At 36.9% G+C, this 22,946-nt stretch overlaps 1 protein-coding gene across 3 annotated transcripts in view; it reads right to left on the reverse strand.

Annotated features, from left to right (window-relative positions):
• Positions 1–13,873, reverse strand: part of LOC145783037 (F-BAR and double SH3 domains protein 2-like) — a 25,183-nt gene extending 11,310 nt beyond the window's left edge. Inside the window, exons 1-11 of one of the 3 annotated variants that reach the window (XM_082594803.1) lie at positions 13,633–13,873; positions 8,611–8,708; positions 8,155–8,200; positions 7,567–7,643; positions 6,665–6,691; positions 5,488–5,632; positions 4,978–5,114; positions 4,532–4,595; positions 2,923–3,051; positions 2,001–2,123; positions 208–368 (exon numbers count right to left, since the gene is read on the reverse strand). In XM_082594803.1, coding sequence (XP_082450929.1) covers positions 208–368; positions 2,001–2,123; positions 2,923–3,051; positions 4,532–4,595; positions 4,978–5,114; positions 5,488–5,632; positions 6,665–6,691; positions 7,567–7,643; positions 8,155–8,200; positions 8,611–8,708; positions 13,633–13,746 — 1,121 coding nt within the window. In that variant the 5' untranslated portion in view covers positions 13,747–13,873. Of the gene's footprint in view, positions 1–207; positions 369–2,000; positions 2,124–2,922; positions 3,052–4,531; positions 4,596–4,977; positions 5,115–5,487; positions 5,633–6,664; positions 6,692–7,566; positions 7,644–8,154; positions 8,201–8,610; positions 8,709–10,775; positions 10,866–13,632 lie in introns of those variants that run through there. The other 2 variants (XM_082594805.1, XM_082594804.1) reach the window with 2 other exon arrangements.
• Between the last annotated feature and the right edge of the window lie 9,073 nt (positions 13,874–22,946).

The following is a 22,946-nucleotide window of genomic DNA, read 5'->3' on the forward strand; positions in this document are numbered from 1 at the left end:
TGAGTACAAGTGAGTAAAATGATCAAAAAGTAGACAGTTAGACATCAAGAACACGCTGCAGAATTGAAAAATGCCTTTTTTTTAAATTAATTACACGGTGATTCCATAGCTCTGAACTGGCATATGTTCAGCACAAACCTTTCAGAGCTCTGTCGAAGTAACTACATTGTCAAAATTTGCATCAACATTTTTTGTTAAGCGACTCACTTTCTCGCCTCTCTGTTCAGGAAGTTGTCGTTTCCTGGCTGTTCCTGCACAAGTTTTCCCCCAGAGGTGTCGTCCCCGCAACTTTCGAATTCATAGCGGGGGCCCCACTCGAAAATGGGATTGTCTCGCAAGAAACATCGTGTGTTATAATCGCGAGACGTCTGAAAATGCAATCGGTGATTCACTGAGCATGATGTAATAAACAACACGTCGAAACGCTTACTTATATTTGTACGACGACGACTGGGAATTGATTTTTGTTGAGCTGCACCATCACTATCACCGCACATTACACCAACCTACGGGATTTCATCATGATACCTTGTGATGGGGATGGGGGATCAGAACCATTATGCTATTGGCGTTATACTGAGATGAAGGAAATTGCGTCATGCTATGCTTATACAGCCCTATGCTGTAAACACTAAACAATGTCCTGACTCAAAACTACATGTAATGTTAATTTTACATCATAATATAGTTATCTTTCAACAGTAGCGTTTGAGACGAGTTTTCGGTGAAGGTTGGTGTACACCAGGGTTCTGTCCTCTCTCCTCTAATCTTTGCCATTGTGATTGATGTGATTACCGAATGTGTAAGAGAAGATTCATTAATGGAGATACTGTACGCCGATGATTTGGTTTTGTTGAGTGACACAATGGAAGATCTGAGAGGGAAATTTGAGAAGTGGAAGGAGTCGTTTGAATGTAAAGGTATGCGTGTGAACATCAAAAAGACAAAGGTCGTAATAAGCGGAACGGAAGGGGAAATCACAATGAGCAAAATTGACCCATGTGGCGTCTGCGGAAGAAGAGTGATGGCAAATTCTGTTACATGTACGAAATGCAAGAAATGGGTGCATGGAAGATGTGCAAAGATGAAGAGAGTGACATGCAGATCTGGAGATGGTTTTGAATGTGAAAGATGCAAGAAGATTGAGGAAGGAATGATTGGTCCTGTTGAAAAGCTGAATGACGAAGTTGAATCAGTAAATGCCTTTTGCTATCTAGGAGATAGATTGAATGCCAGTGGTGGTTGTGAAGCGGCAGTGACTGCAAGAGGAAGGTTTGGTTGGGTGAAATTCAGAGAGTGTCGAGAGTTGTTATGTGGTAGAAGATTTCCGTTGAAAATGAGAGGAAGAATTTATATTAGTTGTGTGAGATCTGCAATGCTGTACGGAAGTGAGACATGGTGCTTACGGGAAAACGAATTGGCGATTTTAAGAAGAACTGAGAGAGCGATGGTGAGAGCAATGTGTGGTGTAAAGCTGATGGACAAAAGGAATACCGAAGAACTTATGAGCTTGCTTGGGTTGAATGAGAGTGTTGATAAGTTGGCAAAAGCGAATGGAGTGAGGTGGTATGGGCATGTTTTGAGAAGGGATGAAGATGATGTTTTGAGAAGAGCGCTGGAGTTGCGAGTGGAGGGTCATAGAAAACAAGGAAGACCAAAGAAAACATGGAAAAAGCAAGTTGAGGAAGAAAGCAGCAAGGTGGGCTTGACAAGAGAGGACGCGCTAGACAGATCGATGTGGAGGCAGGGTGTGAAGACGATTGCGGCACTTGGAGGTGAATCCGGCCACCCTCGGTAACGGGGACATCACCGGATTAAAACTGGACTACTACTACTACTACATTGTCCACGATGTTTTGAGATTCAAGCCTAAAATGAAATCTAAAATTTTATGAGCTATAACTTTATCAAAAATTGAGCTTCTATTCAGTCACAACGCGAGGCATTTCTCTATCGTGAAGTGACAAGGAACATAGATCAGTATCGCGCTGCCAATTTACCTTGGTAGACAGATGAAAAGATGAAATGAAGGCTTCTTGAGTGGCATTACAAGCATCAAGCTCAAATTGACTTAACAATCCCATATATTCCTGAAGCTTGGTAAATATGTTCCCGTCCAAAATCTTAAATGTAAAAAGCAATTTAGCGAGAAGGCGATTTGATCCTAGAACTCAATCAAGCATTCTGGTCCTGTAGCCTGTAACAGCTAAAAACATATTATATACAGTATACACTACAGTATATGTCAGCTGATTGAAGCAAAAACGTCTTGGTAAAACACAAGGTCAAAGTTGTTTTAAGCGGTTATAAAAATATATCGTTGCGAGCAGCGCCCAATCTCCATTTCTGTATGAGAACGTTTGTTAAAGCCAAGCTGAATCATGTCAGCGATTGTTGCCACTGCTTTATTTCATTTCGCTTAGGTATCGATTTTGGTTTCAAACGTCAATTTACGCGGTGGAATTTTTTTAAGCTCTATTGTGGGTTTGTCTTGAAACGGATTCTTCTACCAACATGACTAAAATTTTTTTTTTCTTCTTGCACATCCGTTCTGCAGAAGCATAATATGCAACCTGACATTCTTCCGCTGAGATCGGCTGACACGAACAACGTTTTCACAATAAATATACAACAGATGTAAGAAGTGACCTACACTGGCCTTAGACGCCACAAGAACGCACGCAAACGCATAATATACAAACGCTCTGGGTTGCACTCAGACAACAAAATCCGTCATTTTTACATTGATTCCACGTCTACAGACGTTGAATCAATGTAAAAACGACGGATTTTGTTGTCTGGGAAATAAAAAGCCAGAAACCATACAGACAACCATGCCACGCAATTTTTAAATAATAATTTGACGCAAAAATACAGTGAAAAACTGCAACAAACAGTTAATGTGACTACCCTTTCATTTACCCGCATCGCTTCAGGCATGTCTACTTCGTAATATCTTCGTTGGTGAGTATTGGCAGCACCGAGCATAAGCAGGTATTCGTTTCTTGCTGTAGTTGCATTCGTATTGCTTTCGTCACATTTCTGCTGGAGCTGCGATGACGTAACAGTTCGGTCGGTAATTTTATGGCAATCAATAAACAAGCGCCTTTTAACGCTTGTGTACAGGAATGTTGAACACACAAGCTTATATAAAAGCGGTTCCAGCCAACCATATTGGTTCTTTTACATTGATTCAACATCAGCAAATTGTAAACCAATGTACAAACAAAAAATCTTGCAAATTTGTTTTTTTTCCGCCAAGCATGCTCACACAAAACCTCCCCTTAATGGCTTCACCAGTCACCACATCTGTTCTTTGCATGTCGTATGTTCATTTCATGAATATTTTACTCACACAGTGTTGAAACAGAACAACTTTTACACTTTAACTTATAAGTCGAGATTGCCACAAAATGTAATGTATGTTTTTCTAACTTGGGTTTGATGACAACGTATTACATACCCAGACAGCAAATCAGTCGTCTTTTACATTGATTCAACTTCTGTAGACGTTGAATCAATGTAAAAAACGACTGATTTTCTGTCTGGAAGGCTACCCTAGTTGTAAAGTATAATTATGAGTTATGAATGTCGCTTTTAAAGTTCAAATAAGTTTGGTAGGCTACAGCAAAAACAATTAAATTTCATCCAACACAATAAGCCATTTTCTCCAATGTGGAGTTGATTCACATCTGTTCAATCCCATTTTGACATGTGAAAAGTTCAAACACATTGATTTTGCTGCTAACAAATGGATATCCTTTCATCGCAACCAACGAACCCTCAAGACGCCCATGCAATATTTTGTCACGTTCTGTTCAAAACAATGCATGGTTCTTGGTTTTGAGTTATCAAGATTTTATTTTTACATCAGACAACCATTCAAATAGAAATGCAAAACGCAGGCAGCGCCACGAAAAAACCCAACGAATACTTTCCGAAACTTCGACGTCGTCTGAACTTATATGGAAATATTACTTCACAAGTGATCAAGTGGACACTGTTTACAGTGTTTAGTCATTATCACGCGTGGGGAATTCCCTCTATCTCACACAAATACAGCAACGCAATCACTTTATGACGATAATTGCATCACGCAGAGCAACTAATGAGAAACAAAGAATTGGAAAGACCAATGGAAATTTTTGCGATTTCGAAGAAACAATTTCCAATTGATATAACAGACATGGAAGCAATATAAAAAAAATTTGGATTGACAAAACAAACAATGAAGCAATTACAAACTACAAAATATCTGATGCAGTTAACTAATGCATGAGCTAAATCAAGGACTGCTAAAAACAATAGATGATTTTTTTTTGTAATACCGGTGCAGCGTCAGCAGGAATTATTTTACGTCTAACCTTCATTGTTTAACAATCTCGGAAGCGAAGCCCTTCCTGCGTTTTGAACAAAGCCTGCAAAGCAGGGATTTTTGACATTGTTCGAGCGACAGTGTTACAGCTTGTGAGGATATAGTAGGAGTATCGTGCGCAAATTAGCAAGACAAACATCACCATCGACCACATACCTTTTGAAAAGCTTTTTCCAGACCGGCTTTGGACTTAAATATGCTGGTTTGTTGTTTTTGCAATCTTGAAAAAGAAAATTTATCAAACTAAATCTCAAAATAATAAATATAGCAGTGATATGGAGATGGTATGGTTTAATCTTATCGTTGAGCTACTACTTATGCTTTTCAACAGCTAGATGTTTTGATTTTGTATCATAATATTGAAAATTGATGCACATTCTTACTATTAGGAAGAGCACAGTGGGCATCAATTGCAAAGTTTTTGGTATGCCTAACCTGCAGTCACCAGAAGGACGCAAGAAATTATTTTATAATTAAATGTCTGATGAACAGTCTCATTCTGTATTTAAAGGATCCAGACAGCAAATCAGTCATCTTTTAAAATTGATTCAACATCTGCAGACGTTGAATCAATGTAAAAAATAGTTGTTATGGAGACAAACCTGTCGTTGACATCTTGATACTTGTCTTTAGCCATGGATTCAATTTGTCCCATCTCGAAATACTTTTTCTTGGCCTTTGTCAATTCTTTAATGGTTTCGGTTATTTCGTTTTGCAAAGTGTTGAGAAACTCTTGGCACTAAATAAAGCAAAAAGCTATAAAATCAAAAGCTTACACAGCTACGTGTCAACTTCAAATTCGCGGTTTTTGATCAATCGACAAATTGAGCGCCCTTACATGGAATAGTTGCCAGCCACTGCAATAAAACATTTGCAAAACTATTAGTGACATTCAGTAATCAGTATGCAAAGTCTGCGCATTCTTCAGCGGTGCATTACTTTTATTCTTAATAATAATACTGTACAAAGGTGGTAAACTGATATTAAATTGATATATGTATTTGCATATAAGCTGTGTCTATGCGAAACTGATAAATAAGCCAAATTCGCTACACTTTTGTTCTTTAGAAGAGTGTATCTTATGCTCAAAGTGAAAACGTCCCAAATGTCACCTTCTTGAGCTGCAAATCCTTTTGTGTTCGGCAGTTTTTGGCTGCTTCGTAAATGCTGTTTTTGTAGTTTTCGGAGCCGGCAATTCTTGCCTGTGCAGTCTTGTCAGTGGCATCAAGCACGGCTTTCCAAACAGCCAACACAGGTCTGCAAGCACAAAGAGATTTGAAACTTTAACAGAAGAAACGAACACGATTTACTGGACTTAGTTACCAGTCAAACGCCTACTTGATGGCTGTGTCAAAAAAGCCTGCCTAACGCAGTGGACTACATTGAAACTGAGCCAACCCAGCAATCAGTTTTTTAAAAAGGTTTAAAGTCTGAAGACGGTGATTAATATAAAAAATTGACTTTGTGGCACTGAAAAAATTAAAAACAATATATCGGATATCAACCAATTGGGACGTAGGTGCCTAATACCCGGAGGCGGGAGGAGTGTCACCCACAGTCACAAACACCATATTACGCTTAAAAGTTTGACAAAAACAAAACATCAAATTTAGTGCCATATGAAAAAGTGCAAGAAACTAAAAACAGCACTAAAATCTAAAAACAACCCCTCCGTCAAACTGCGTGTTAGCCTCAATAAAAATTAACCCGAATCACGATCTATCGAAGAAATCATTATGTTTTAAACAAGAGCAATGTACATATCATTTCCATACGAGCTAGAACCATGCAGGACTGCAGGTGTTCGCTGTTCGGTATATCTGCTAACCAAAGGGCCGTATCGACAGGGCATGAGAGCATTGTTGTAAAAACAATGACTTAAAAAACAGGTTTGTTTCAATAAACACAATAATTCTCTTGCTATGGCGGGCTTCAATTCTTCGGCAAATTACACCCTGATTGTCACCATTACATGAACTGACAAAATCTTCCAGTTTTATCAAGTTAAGACTCATTGATCAATTAACGAACGATTAATAACTTGCACAAATGCCATGACGAATTAAGTGTTTTCAGCCAAATATTTATGATTGAGCTTGCATAGATGTACGACGCATATTATTGCATGCAGTATACATACTGCGACAGTTAGTTTAGTAGATTATTTGCTTTACATGCATGTTAAATAACGTGCTACTGGCTCTAGTTGAAACAGCCTAAATTGCAGATGAATTGCATAATTTTGTGGCACCGCCACCATCAGCAGTTGATGTGACGTCATTAACTTACGACAGTGCAGACACAACTGCATGAGATCTGAGAAGAAAATGTTAACTCAATCAGACCAAAACAGGCAAAATCCTTAAATAAAGTGGCACAAATAATGATTAATAAAATAAAACAATAAAGTACAATACATGATCTTCTTCAAGCTAAAGAGCTTAAAATAGCCGCTGCTTTGAACGACTTGTCATTATTGAAAGCCAAGTCAGTCTGACACAGAACTTTTGAAGACAATTGATGGAGACCGATCAGTGTTATACCCTTGCCAAGTCAGTTCAATCCTTCACCAACTTATTCAAGTTGCAAAGTTTTGTGGGCTTAAGACATGAATATGCTTACGACTTAACCACGACGGTCAGTGGGTAACATGAGGTTGCTTGAGATACAACTTGGACATGTTGGAACAATATATAACTACTGTAGCAGTTAAGCTGACATAAAATGGAACAATGTAAGTTGATATTATTATTTATTTCCGCAGCTTTGCACTTCAATGTTGCATAAAAGGTAAGGTGCAGCGATGCACCCATCACCATATAACACTGTGTGCACCGAATCGTTGACATCCTGCGGGCCAATTTTGACAGGCGTAGACGAATAGACAGATTTGATAGAGACATAGGCGACTTTGGACCAAATTCTCGCGAACACGCTTGATGAAAAGCAAGTCAGTAACACACTACATTTTCACATACACTATCGTCTAACTATCGTGAACAAAGCAGTGACAAACGCGGCAGACTATCGTGGCAAACACAATGACTTCAAATACACGTATGTTAATTGAGACTGCTGAACTTTGTTAAGAAAATTAGTTGACATGTACGCGTACTTTTTATTTGCCATTTACACTATGGAGTTGGTAGACTGAATAACATACAAAAACTTATGTAATTGCAAATGCATACTTTTGATCGGTTTCTTCAACTTCAGTGCTGGATGGCCAGTCTTTTTTTTGGTATTGTGACACCAGCTTCTGCAAAGCCTGCATAAATGTTTCAAGGTCAGTCCCAGCTGCATTGACATGAATTATAAACAGCGAAAAAAAACAGAGAGAAAAACGCACAGAACGCATCCTTCTCAAGTAAACAATGAACATGCTGACGAAACTAAAAAATACACTTATTTTTTATTGCATTGCAGCCTAAATAATCCAAATGCAATGCACAAAAATCTTTTAAAAAATACTTCTGGTCTACATTGATTTACTTCCATCAACACATACGCTATGTCTTGAGTAAAAAATAAACTAAAGGCTGTTTTTTAAACTAATTTATTACAGTGAAAAGTAGTGGAGTCATGGAAAAGTCGCTGCAAACAACTGGGTTTTGCGATGGAGACCAGACTTTCTTGGAGCAAAGTGGAGGGAGAGAGTGCGAAAATTGCATATCATGTACAATATTTAAGATACCAGCAAATAACGTACTGAAAAATAAAAACATACAGTAACGAATAAAGTTATTTGTTGTGTTTGGAAAAAAAGTAGTTTCACTCACTTGCCCATAATCCTTTTCTATCTGTGATCGTTGTTTTCCAAAGTTTCTGTCATAAAAAAAACACAAGTAAAAGTAACACCAAATATTTCATAGGTTTGTACAACTACTAACATTAGAAATTAACAAACAAAATTTCATACTTATGAATTATTGTGATCACAATAAACTTTTTAAGTTATTGCTTACGACACCATAGCCTATGCATTCACATATCATAAATATGTCCAATTTTACACATTACATGTTGCTCATTAAATTACATAAACATGAAACAAGCTAGGTCGGATAAATATATTTTAACAGTAAAAATTATTGACTTTATTTAAAAAGTTGACATAGTACAAGAATTGGTAGATGAATGACTTTTGTGAGTCATACCACAAAGAAATAAATTCCTACCCCACCATAAAATCGAAGTTATGTGACTATAAGTATATTACTTTTATAATCCTGTACCTTATGTCATCAAGCAAGTCACATTCCTGTTGATGTTTGCTTTGTAGTTTTGAAAGTTGTTCTATTTGTGTGGTCTTCAACAATTGTGTCAACTTTGCCTACAAGCAATATAGTATAATATAAGTTAATTTTTTTACGCTTACCTTAACTATGCTTAACTAAATGCATTAAATTTTTGAATTGCTAGAAAATGCTAGCTGAGCTGGTTTATACACTTATTCTTGTAGGAAATTTGTTTATTGCAGAATTTTAAATTAAGACACTGGTTGATGATTGAAGTTTATTATCAGGAAAAAATTTGGCAACAAACATAGTAGACTAGTTAAGAAATTTAAAGTAAAATTTAAATTTAAAGTAGTTAAGAAATTTTCTTGTATCTTCATCATTTGAATTATTCTCTTGTTTCTCTACAGAAAAAAAAAACAACAACCTGAAGGAAGTTGAAAGCCATGAATTTTGAGCTAAAAAGCCAATTTATGTTTATTGAAAAAACATAAAGCAACTTATTTATTGATAACAATGACGAAAGGATATATATACTTCATCTCATTCATCAATAAAAAAAAAATTGATATAAAATTATAAGTTGCCAGTCACAACAATAGAAATACTTTAATGTCAAGTCATGAGCCAGAAATAGGCGAACTCACAATGAGTTGAAACTAAACAAAAGGACAGCCAGAAAACATTTAGTTTCAATAGTATATTATATTGATAAATAAGTTTTCACATAATGGCTGTAAAATCCAATATAAATATAACAAATAGCACTACCCTGAATTCATGATACGCAAGAAATTGAACACTTACTGATGAAACTATGTTGAGGCACAGTATATCATATCCTATTTATCAAGATAAAAACTTTATAATAATAGCTGTAAGTTGCACATTGGACATATATTTTTGCACCATCACATGTGCTAGTTTGGAATTTAGCTAGTATTGTGCTAGTGCTAGATTAGTGCTACATGTGCTAGTTTAGAATAGCGAGACATGGGTATTGAGAGAGAGTGAACTGGCAATCCTGAGAAGAACGGAAAGGTCAATGGTGAGAGCAATGTGTGGGGTGAAAACGAGAAGGGAAAAAAGGACTGAAGAATTGTTGGATATGCTAGAGATGAGAGAGACCATAGACCAACTGGCAAGGGCAAATGGAGTAAGATGGTATGGACATGTGATAAGGAGGGAGGAAGGAAGTTTTATTAGAAAGGCACTAAATCTAAAGGTGGATGGGAAGAGGAAACGCGGTCGTCCAAGAAGAACGTGGAAACAACAAGTGAAGGATGAGTTTAAAAAAGTCGGACTGAAGAAGGAAGATGCAAGGGACAGGGTGAAATGGAGAAAAGGGATTAAGACAATTGCTGCGCGGAAACAATCGGCCACCCCCACTAGTGGGGAACAAACCGACGATGGATTATGATGATGATGATGATTGTGTAATGTGTATGTGTAAGGAAACATAAAATGGCAACGTGAGTCATACACTTCAAACATATAAAGAAATGTTGGTTTTTTACATCGACTAGGCCAGTGGTTCTCAACCTTTTTTCTTTCGTGGCCCATTTTCATTGCACAAAAATTCTTGTGGCCCATTAACTTTTTATGCAAGAAAAAAAACTGCAAAATAGGTTTAAAAACAAAAAAACAGCAGAATAGATTTCAAAACAGATTATTTATTCAACCGTGCATCAATGAGATGTGTGCTCCTGAACATTATTGACCAACTTAGATTATTTAGATAAATTTACATTTCATCTACGTTCTTTCCCAATTCCTTCCTTGCAGTTGCTTAAAATCAACGTCTGTATATTATGCAACAGACGACATTGATCAATGTCACGCCACCAAAGTTATTATTTCAATAATTAGAATGAAAATTACCATTTTGCAGCAAATTACAGCAGCACCATTCATTGTTGGTACAGTCAAAACAACTAAATAAAACACAAAAGTGTAAAATTTAACTATAGTAACACAAGTCAAACTGAAATTTTCACTAACTCTGGCAAATTCTTAAACAGGTCTGTGGCCCACCTCAAACTTTTCCATGGCCCACTAGTGAGCCATGGCCCACCGGTTGAGAACCGCTGGACTAGGCTAAGACACAACAAAAAATTCAGCAAACTGCTTAATAATCTAACATTATTCAGAAGTGAATGTACCTTTCGTGGAGGAGGTTCACGCATAGTTGAGTAATATTCAAAAATACACCAACAAAATAAGCTTCTATTACACAGTTAACACAAACCAATATCTGGAATGCACATTGAACTAATATACAATAGAATAGGCTGGGTCATACTATTAAAAGCTTCATGTAAAGTACCGTATGGGATAGATTTCAAAACCAAGAATTAAACTTCAGTGTTCATCATATTACATCAAACTGTTTTTTTTGATGTAGCTTGCTTTGAATTAACAGAGGCTACAACCTAGAAGCGCTGCTTGTAGTCAGTACAAGTATGAAGCAATGTAGCAAAATAGCCTAAACTTCACAACATTAGCGTGGTGTGAAAATAATTAGCACTTGATCACAATTTCATGTTTTGCCACATCAAAGTTTGGTTTAAGTTTAAAAGCAAACCTAAAATAGACCTAGATCAGATGTGAGTATATCATAGGCTAGACTTGGTTAATTCACTCTAACAAATACGGTAAGTTGAGATAGTAACATATTCAGATATACAGTAATATGGTACGTTCACATAGCATAATATGCCTGCTAATGTATATTCTTGCTAGGCTACTAGCCATCACAAAATTCAAACTCAATGATCTTTTTTGCTGAGTTGGCAGTAGAACACAATTATCACAACAAAACACAACCTATTTCACTAAAATCGTTAACCCAACATAAACAAACAGCAGAAGCTCAAAAAGGACTACATGTGGTAGAGCTGCATTAACTGAGAAAGCTAACATTTTCAACAGGCCTACTGGCTGGTATCCTATGCTTGCATTGATAGCATGTATCAGCTTAGTAGTTAGGAGGCTAGCTTACAGATTAGGCGAATGTAGACTACATTAATCACAGTAGGCTAGCATGCATGCCATCGATTTGTACCTACACACAAGCATAACTGCTACAAACACAAGCTGTTGTTTTTAAGACAGCTGACGCAAGTTGAACAACTCGTCTTACTGAAGACAGGCACCCAACATTAATCAAGGCAAATGATGACTGGTGAAACTGAGAGAGAACAGGGGAAAGTTAAATGAGTGCTCACTTTGTTTCTCTATTGATGACGTATTTCTCTCGCTGAAGCGCAACGTAAATCGATGAAAAAGAATCTTCATGTGCATGAGTCTCAGACATGACAACTGAGACTCGAGCGGTTTTGTTGTTCTATTAACGTATTTCTGAAGGTCTTGCGAGCCCTACACCATTTGCATCAGAAATGTAAAACTCACACACCGACGTTGCAACTTTTGTTGTTGCGTCTTGTCTGTATGCAGTAGCTACAGTAGCCCACTTTTAACTACCACCCAAACGGGGTCCCAAAATTTTTCTAGGCATGGGCCGCATTTCGCTGTCTGCGCATCTTGGCTGGCTGCATTATCTTTAGTTTATATATCAAAAGTCTCAAACTCAAATTGTTCAGACGGCCAAATGAACACTTGCAAGTTGCAATTAACCCGAGGGCAGCAATATACAGTAAGAAGTCAATAAACAAAATAACACAGTTAAAATTTAAAACACAATAAAAAAGTAGTAAGAACGCACCAAGAACGTTAGATCGCAAGAAAAAGTTGTGAGAACAAAGAGATGGAAAACACCGTACGAAAGCAAAAACGCAACAAAGCGACGGACCTGGAGAGAAAACGGTTATAGGCGAATTCTTCGTAAACAATTCTTCGTAAAGCAATTCTTCGTAAGCAATTCTTCGTAAAACAATTGTTCGTAAACAGTTGTTGGTGAAATGAAATCCGTAAAAGAATTTTTCGTAAAGCATTTCTTCGTATACATCAAATCTCCATTGCATGCACGAATAAATGCTTTGGGAAGAATTGTTTTACAAAGAATTAAGTTTACGAAGAATTGTTTTACGAAAAATTGCTTACGAAGAATTGCTTTACGAAGAACTGTTTACGAAGAAAACGTCGGACACCAGAGAAAACATCTTGAAATCAACTTTGTGGTCAGAAAGTCAGAAATAATGGTCAGAAATAAAAACAAACTGAACTGAACTTTCAGAAAGCGCGAAAAAAACAAAACCCTTGAAAAACTGACTGCAGCGAATACCAAGGTTACTATTGCAATGACACAATAAATGAATAGGCAATGTGATTGTGATGTAACAAGAAGAGTTTTTCGTATGCAATAAAATGGCTTAACAGTAGGCCTATTGTGCTAAAAAGTCGTGTAAAGTTTGATGGGCATTTTCAGATTTTTTGAGCAATTTTAGAGTGAATTTTATCTTTCTAAATTTATTGAAAAAATATGTAATTGTTAATTATGTTAAAGTTTAAAAATGCACCGCGAGCCGCACCAAAAGTCTTCGCGGGTCGCATGCGGCCCGCTTGGTTGAGACCCATGCGCTAAATTATTACTTTCAATATTTGTGTCGTTTAAAATTTAGTTTAAAGTGATTGTAATGTTGGGTACTGTAACCAATTAAAAAGTGTTCTAGCTGAAGATATCATATTATCAACATGACGCAACGCTTAGTTTGGTTGTTGAGAAGGAGGAAAAGTTGACTTCACGATCGACAATCACTGCTTAGCCTACAAGTTACAATCAACCGAGCAAAAATAGGCATGGGAATAGACTTAGCCTAGTTTTAATTCCACTGAAGATCGACTGATGTCAAAACATCTTCTCCACCACTTTTCAATTGCGCTTCTAGACAGGGCCTCTTTTAAAGGGAAAGTGGGAGGGGGAATTCTCTCTCCTCCTCACTTACGACAATCACTGATAATATTGCTCCTTCAGTGGAATTGGAAATCTGTTAAAAGAGGCCCTGCTTCTAGAGAAACTAAAACAATCCATGAACAAAAGCGTAGCTAAGAACGCCTCACCTTGCTGGTATAACCGTCTTGCGTGCGTCGCTTTATGGACCGTGGACGGCTTTGCGGAAAGTTTATGGTAGAAGTATCTTGTGTCACACTTCTTTTTCTTCGATCTGTGCTCATTGACTTTTTATTTTTATCCTGGTTATTTCTTTGCAAAGTATTTTGATTTGTCTTCCGTGGTGGGTCAACTTCTGTTTCTTCATCAAACAAGTCACTATTCGAAAAATCGCCATTTAAAGATACTTTTCTTCTTGATGATGCATTCACATCTTCATCCAGAATTGAAATGGGAAGAAGACCCACAGAAGAGGTTTGCCCTTTCATCTTGCTCAGTTTAGAAGAATTAAGATGTCGAGGACTGTTTGAAGCTGGTTGCTGCACTTGAGTGTTGCTTCTACGACGCGTATCGCCAGTCGCCTTTTCCGAGTTGTTTTCTTCCAAACTGCCTGGTGGTTTTGTATTGAATTGTGGGAGGGAGTTAGATCGGGAGGACGAAGTTAAACGACTATGACGAGAAATTCCATGAAAACTCGACTGTTTTGCTGAAGATGAACTTCTGCGGTCAGAATTTACTCTTTCCTCAAACACCATTATGTAACTCTGAAATAGCTAAATCAGACAAAGATATTTTTCAATCAGAATTTTTACAAGACAGCAAAATGCATTGTAAGTTTGAATATCCTATACTTAAAACGTAACTTATAAGCTACCTAAGCGTATATTGGGTTATCAAAATATGGCAACAGTTGCAAAGCAATGGATCTACCATAACATAACACCATAACTTAAGCACAATAAGACAGTTTGGTGAAATTGTCATAAGCTTATATACAGCAACTTATTTCTTAAAACAACTGGAAAGTGCCACTGCTAAATTTTGCTTGATTCTTCTTCTATGCTCCTTTCAACATCTCAAGAGCTCCACATCCGACGGGGTAGTTTTGTTGTTTCGTCACATCAAAACAAAAGTTTGTTGGGCCGATGATTACGTTAAGCCTACAATAGTTGGGCTATTTAGAGTTAAAGTTGTTTACAAAAAAAGCATTTATTCTATGTTCTGTTTTGCTATCTTCATGCTATCGGGCACCAAACGAAAGCTTTACTCCTTTTTCTGACTATAGCCTAACTCCTGCTTAGCTGGGAGATCTGCATATGATAGAAATGAAACCAGTGGAAAAAAGTTTTTATTTTGGTCACCAAGTTTAATGCCAAAATAGACATTACAAAGTTGCTTTAAATACGTGATTGCGTGATTGGTTATGTAAAATTTGTAGGCCAAAACTGTAACAGTAAACTCGTCACAAATAAAAATAGTTCTGCCAAAAATAGTTTGATAAAATCTTGCATTTCCTGAGCGTTTCGACATCTAGACTCGTTAGCGTTGATGAGAGTTCCAGGGGGCCCAGGATGATTTTAGGGGTCCTGAATTTTTGGTCAACTAAAAACATTTTTCCGGGGTCAACTAAAAACATTTCAAAAAAGTTATTTAGAAGGCTTGCAGCGTCGCTATAGTAGGCATAGTCATCAGTTGTCATTCATTAGCAGTACCTGGTCATCAACTTCATTATGGGTAACTTTATGAGATATGCATGTGTGAGTAGAAACTCAATGGACCTAAAGGATTACAAAGTTAATTTAATTTTTGTCTGTTGTATTAAAAAGCGTTTGAGATGACAAGTGGGCATTTCGTTTCAGTTGCGGTACATTTATGTAGTCGCCGCTTTTAAATTGCGTTCGGGCACGTTGCCACGTTCCGATTTATTTTCCATATTCTTTGACTACACCTTATCAGCGTTTTTAATGCACTTACAGTATATTGCGTTAGCGGTTTTGATAACAATTTTCACTTCTCGGTTAGAAGTGGAATGGTAGCTGCACTGATGACTTAAATTTACGACTCTCTTTTGAGGCAAAAACAACACTTGCAATCCTCAAAACTTTTTGAGTCAAAAGTTCTAAATGCTGAAAAGTTATCATCACCGACACCCAGCAAGTTGTATATTAATGGCCTTCTGCTTTTTTCAATTGTGTGGTTAATGTGAACTAGCAGGACTCTGCAGTAACAAGAACATGAGCTAAAAAAGCATGTTTAGTCTCAGGAACTGACATACATTTGGCTGCATCTTTACATTATCAGTGATAAATATATATCATTTTGATATATAGAACACAATCGGGATAATATATTTTGAACTATTTTGCTAAATCCATGATAATACTATTTCTATAAAGAATTAAAAGCAACGCAAAGTCACTACATAGACCTGTTTTTTTACCATAAACCACGTTTCGGGACCATAAAACTAGTGACCTAAAAATACGTGTTTGAGCGTTTTTTTCAAAATTTAAATGCATAAAGAAGACATTTGAAAATCAGCACACGCGAACTAAATGAAAAATATTGGAATCAGACAAAACATGCAGAGCAATCATAATATCGTTTAATTATTTATTCAAACATTTCAAGTCTGCACTTGGTCTGCATTTCAATGAAAGCATTGCCGCCCGCATTGCAAGTTTTTATCACGTTCCTGTAACCCGAAACTGCAATTTGTCTCCTGGCGTGACAACACTTAATGGTGGTTTTAAATCTGCAACTGTTTTGAAAGCAAACACGCAAATCAATGTCATGCTTCAAATGACTGAAGTCGGACAAATGCCACAACAATTCGTCCAGGCACTCAACACTGCTTGCCACAAACTGAAATTGATGCCTAAAAGAATAAGAACAAGTAAGATCACTGCTTCCTGGCATATTTGAGAAACTTCTCATCAATAAATTGTTTTTGAATGACTGCAACCACAGCAACCATTGCCAGATCATTCATTGCAGGTAAATGAACAAAGAACCGCAAAGGAAGTACTTAAAACGAATGGCCTCTACTAGAAATGTATGAAAATCATAGCCTACCAGCAAATCGATACTGCTGATTGCTAAAAACAAGTTAAAAACATCTTTATGCGGTTAACACTTTGCAGCTAGTAGCAGACCTAGAAGCACATTTGAAAGACATCAGTGTCAAGTCGAAGTAAACACGTTTGATATAAAATGGACCATATAATATTTGAGGTAGGCTGTAGTAATAAATATAAAGAGCAAAAAGTGTGAGGGCTTCCTCCTTGAAATTATTCAAGAAATTTTGTCGTCTTTTGGTCACTTTTTGGGTATCTTTGGATTCAAAAAATGCTTATTGCCTAAGATACACGCACTGACGCTATGTATTAAACCATAATTCTCAATCATAGCTCAGTTTCGGCACACGCTAGATTTAAAACCTTTGATTTTAAAAAGAATTTAAAGTTCAAATTCATTCCTGCAATGACAACCGAAGAAGGCTACCAGTATTTTAATGATTTGTTTCGTGACAAATAGCCCAATCTTCGCTAATCCGGGGCATAAGGAGACAGTTCAAACGGAAGAAAATTTTCTGCATGTTCTTTTCACTTGCCAACTTTATATAGCGGAATGCAAATTTTTACATACAAAAGTATCATTATTTTGCAGTTTTAAAGCTTGTAACCAAAGGTCTTCCCACTCTTAAATCTTCTACTGATTAAAAACGTGCTTACTCTTAAGCCATTGATTACGTTAATGAAAGGTTGAGCAATTGAGCCAGCAAGCGAAAAAAAATCAAAAACGAAAAAAACTACATTTTTATTTTTGGCCTTTGGGGTGCAAGTGACCAAGTACTCCCTGGATCAGCAACTGTTTGTAGCAGTAAATCGTATCTTAGTTGCAAAAATTTAACCGGGGCTAACGCTGCAATGTCATAAAGTTCCAATTTTGCAACGCAAGAAACAAGTGAGGAACTGACCAAATATGATTTATTCTACAAAGCTGATAGTGTATGGTTTATAAACCATAATGATTCACGAAATAAATTTTTTAGCTGGATATGGCTTTTGACATCTGCTTGTGGTAACCAAACCAGCAGTTATGAAAAGACAGAAAAGCACAGACGGTAAACGAAGGAATATTGTTGGTTTGAGCAAAATTTTAGTAGCCTAATCTCCTCTATCATATTTGAAAATATAGGAAATCAGATCTTAACACTGGTTTCATGCATTCAATTCCAGACAGCTGAATCTGTCACTTTTACATTGATTCAACGTCTGCAAACGTTGAATCAATGTAAACCTCGTTTACACCTCAATTACTCTAACTCGCCTGTGCTCTTTACTTCAGTCTGCATCTACCTTCACTTTTGCTGCTGAATACCGTTTCTACAAAAGCTATTCAAATTGACGGTAATTCCAGCCGGTTTTCAAATAAATTGAGTTTTGCATGGTTGCATGAAAAGAAATGCCATGCAAAACGTTTAGTATTTCTTCTAGAAAACTCTTTCAAGGTGGTTACTTCTTCGTAGATTTGTTGGCATTGCAAGCTGCATAGCACCACTGTGTACCGATGTGTGCCACTGAAAAGAAAGCAATAGAATTCAAATTGAAAAGCAATCGACTGCTAATTAAAATAAAATTTAAATGTGCAAGCTGCGAAAAGGAAAACACAGTTGATGAAAAGACGCGATTTAAACGTAGAGGTAAAAGTCAAGCGAACGTAGAACGATAAAAAAGGCAATTTTGTTAGCAGGAAAATGAACCATGACGTAGTTTTTTAAATCTGACGCGGAAGGTAGGCCAGAAAGTCAAAACGAAAAACGAAAATCTCATTCCTTGTTGTTATATCCGTCTTGTTGTTGCTTCAGCATTGGTAATGATGGTAACTCTAAATTTAGCACTTCAGTGTAAATTCAAAGTTTTATGGCTGACAGGTCTTATCTTAATTAAGTTTAAATCACGGTCTTTAGATCATGCTCTATTTACCACTTTCAACAATAGTGATTAACTATCGATCACACACCAGCTTAAACTTAATTTACTTTCGCTTGTCAAAGAAAAACAAACTTTAGAAAACACTTTGAAACTTTACAAGCATTAACGATAAATTTACTTGATAAGCTCAATATTTTGATTGCTTCATTTTAATCTCAAAACATTATTTTCAGTTTGAAATATCCTACAAATAGTGACACTAAAAATAGTTTAAATCTAAAAATTAAAGTGATAGAAAATCAAGTTTTTAAAACCTTCAAGTGACTCTTTCTAAAAAGTCCACAAGCTAATCTGCTTCATGTGAACGTAAAAGTGTCAAAAATGTTACAGCTAACTATAAGGTTGAAAGCACTTTCACGTGGCAGTGTTTTTCACGGAGTTTTCAAAGACAGCGATGTCATAAATATTTTTGCTTCAAAAGATACTTGGTAGAAATGACCTGCAATGTTTTGCCGAATACAATACGCAGAGCTTTGTTTGATACAACAATTCTGTAAAACAATATGCTAAAAATATGAAAATTGATACAGCAGCCCCTTCTCTATTGAAAACAGAACAATTGCTTAATCACTCATACACGGAATGGTGCGAATGTCTCAATATAAAACAACACAATGAATAAGAAACCTAAACACGACACTGCAGTCAAAAAATGGCTTTCAAGGTCTCAAAATCCGCCCTTTTAACATTAATTAAACGTCTGTACACACGTGGAAGAAGACGGATGTTGCTAACCGGGATTGGTTGCAGCCTACTGGTGTAATTTATCCAATTGAAGACTTCCGAAAGTTTTGTGTGGGCTTTTAGTGAAAAGTTATGTACTTCACTTGCTAAAAACAAACATGAAAAACTTTTCAGACCGACAGCAAATCAATCATTTTTTACATTGATTTAACGTTTGCAGACGTTGAATCAATGTAAAAAATGATTGATTTGCAGTCTGGGTAACTCTCTACAGCTGATTTTAACTAAGACTCTCAACAATTATTTCGTATGGCCCTGACACTAAAAATCTTTAGACCCACTGCTATACTGGTATACTGCTATACCACTGCTATAAACTGACACAATAGTAGGTCATTTTTAGTTATGTTAAATTCGTTTCCTTTTTCTGTTTAGACACTTTTCTGTCGGTTGTATTTCGGCAAATTAATTTTCAGTCTATAACTTTATAGACAAACAAAACAAAGTAACCTTAGCGAGTTTAACATGTTGTATTACACAGAGACATAACATAATTTAAAAAAAAATCAACTCAAACGTTTTCGACACGTACGTATGTCCTCATCAAGAATTACTTACATCTGCAATATACATTTTCATTATACCCATATTGCAGATTTAAGTAATTCCTGATGAGGGCACACATACGTGTCGAAAACGTTTGAGCTGATTTATGTTAATTATAATACAACACGTTTAACCCGCTAAGGTTATTTTGTTTTGCTTGCAAAGCAAACTTTCTACCAAAACTAGACAATATCTTGCAATATATTTACACTTAGGTCTAGCAGGTCTATTTCACCTAAATAGGCCCTATAACAAGTTTTATTACGTGTGACACTTAAGCAAACCTGAAACAACATGTAGCCTGAGAACGATGAAACCGTGTTTTAAATTTTTAAGTTTGAAGCCAATGACGCGGTAATTCTAACTGGAAGTTGTAAGAATTTTACAAAAAAGTCAAGCCAATTTATTTTGTTTCAATAGCGCCACAAATAAACAAACACACAGAGTAAAAGAAAAGTAAAAACAATACATTGTAAACACAAAGTTGTCTGTAAGCGCTAAATTTTGAACGATAGGCTGCCAAATAAATTGTTTTACCATGATTTTATTAGTTAACGCTAAGCATTCGCTTAAAAGCCTTAAGCAACAAGATGTTTAATCCCAAACTAACTACACAAAATGTAATTAAATGGTAGATTGGACTTGGATAGAATTTCTGCCGTTGTCCTTTTTTTTTTCTAGAATAGTTCACTCAGTAGAGAAGTTGCCGCATTGTACCGTGGGAAACATAAAACATAGGCTAAAGAGATGTTAACACTGCCATTTCTTTTGTCCCTCTTTTTTAAGCTCTCCGCTTATTGTTTATTGACAACATTCCTAAAGAGTGGCAAAGCAAATCTTGTGATTTTAACCATCAAACAAGATGTATTGATCTCGGGCCTGGACCTGCATTGGAGTAGTTTTGCTTTTTTGAAGCCTGTTAAAAGCGTTTCCGTTACAAGTTTCAATTTGCAGATGTAAATTTGATCATCGCACAACGATAAATTGTGAGACATGTGTTGGTGCGGTTGGCGCGATGCTGTGAATAGGTTTTCTCACAAATCATCGATAGAATAACTTCATCCATGAATCATGATGAACAAGTAGCGTATGTTTGCCTGCGTAGCAAAGCTCTGACAGCACGGCAGTCGAAAGTACGTCAGTTCGACACCTTGTGAGCAGTGGCGTAGGAGCATATGCTGCCGCCCCTGGCTTTCGTTGAAAATGCCGCCCTAAGTAGACTGCAGCAAATTTTGAAATAGTTTCATGTTCAAGCAATCTTTTCAATAAAAATAATTACAAATAATGTGCCGCGTCTCAGAAGTTCTATATTGCTTGAGAAAGAAGCCTCACTGTCTCAGCGTTAAGGCCAAAAACAAAAAACAAAAAATGGACAACAAATGTATTAGGTAAATAAAAAATCAATAGCCGCCTCAAAATTGAACTTTTCGAGCTTTCGCCGAAGCAAAATCAGCGATAATATCTTCAAAATCAAGTTTTTGAACGTAGTCTCTTTCTACAGAAAGAATCGATAGAGCTGATAACCGATCATCATTCATGGTAGAACGTAAATACGACTTTATCATTTTTAAAGGTGTGCTAGCTGTCTCTTTGTAAATCATTTTCTTGTTTTACTTTTTATTTATTTCTGCATTAGCTACTTCATTTCTCGTGCTGTGTGCACTGTGCAGCCTCATTCTGCCTCCCCCTTGCAGCCTGCCGCTCCCGGCGCAGAGCCAGAACCGCCAAGTGGCTGCTACACCACTGCTTGTGAGCGCACTCGGTTGTGAGTGGAAAGGACACACAACCACATGTTTGAAATAACTTTAGCCTACTTCCAGAAAGCGAGCGCCTCATCCGCAGCGATGGGATGCGTGGCGGATAAGTTACAGGTTTTTCAATCATACAATCCTGGTTCGACTCTCGGCTTCAGCTGGTTGTTAAAAAGAAACGCTCACTTCTACCCAAGGTGTAATAAATTGAGTAGGCGTGGTTGCTAAAGGTTAAGGGCGGCCGAAAAAAAGGAACCGGCCACTGTTAACCTTTAGCGCCGAAGGCATAGTATAATAAGAACCTTATGTTTTCATTCCCCGATGCTTGGATCAAGTATGGGACTCACTTTGACCTTTAATTTCAGTCCAAAATTTCACCCACAAATAAGCCCGAACGCGATAGATAATAATGAAACCCCAGGTTATACAAAAAATGACGGAAACACACTTAATTCAATGTTCAACCTCATTGCATTGTGATAAATAAGCTTAAACACCTAGACAGCAAAATCCGTCATTTTTACTTTGATTCAACGTCTGTCGACGTTTGGATGTAACATGATGTTGCTTGGTTTCATTTGCTTGAGGTTCAACGCAGTCAAGTTTTCACCAAAACTATTTGCCCATCATTTACGTCTAATAAATTATTATAATCATCCATTTTCAATACAGCACCAAAAATCTTGTTGCTTAACTTGGTTAGCCTACATGCAAATGAGGTCACACTCACAAATCAACCACAAAGAACCAACGCGGTAGTGGAAGATGGAAAATGCAACTCATGGATGTCTGGATGATCAGTTGTAAAATTGTATAGGGACCCCGGATGTTGTAGGTAAGCCTTGGGCATTTATGTCTTGTAAGCTACCGTACATGTTTGGGATCAGTAGCGTAGCCAGGAATTTCGAAAGGGGGGGGTTTTGACGACCCAGCGGCGGGGGGTCTGGGGGGCCTCCCCCAGAAATTTTTGAAAAATTACTTTGAATTTGGTGCATTCTGAGAGCATTTTCAACAAAAATGTGGGTATGAATATTAGGGTGGGCCGTTTTTGACTTTTTTTCGAAATTCAAAAACGGCTAGTCATAAAAAGTGGCACATGCATGAAAAAATTACGTGTGCAAAATTTCATCAGTTTGGGGGTGCATCTTCTGCCCCCGCAGGGGGGTCAAACTTTCAATTTTTTGAAAAAAAATGGGAAATTTCACTTTCCGTTTTAACATAATTTTTTTTATAAGTTTTCTACTGGCTAGTTATAAATTGTAAGTGGGATGTACCCAAAACTTTCCTATGTAAAGGCATGTTCGAAGCTTAAGGTTTACTGCCCCCGCATCGACGACCAAAATGCTGAATTTTCACCAATTTAAAATGCTATTTTGTCATTGCTCAATAAACAAACTTGTCGCAAAAGGGCGAGATGGTGTTAACGCTGTACGCTCATTTATGTTC

The sequence above is a fragment of the Aplidium turbinatum genome, chromosome 14 (genome assembly GCF_918807975.1).
Source record: "Aplidium turbinatum chromosome 14, kaAplTurb1.1, whole genome shotgun sequence".
NCBI lineage: Eukaryota > Metazoa > Chordata > Ascidiacea > Aplousobranchia > Polyclinidae > Aplidium > Aplidium turbinatum.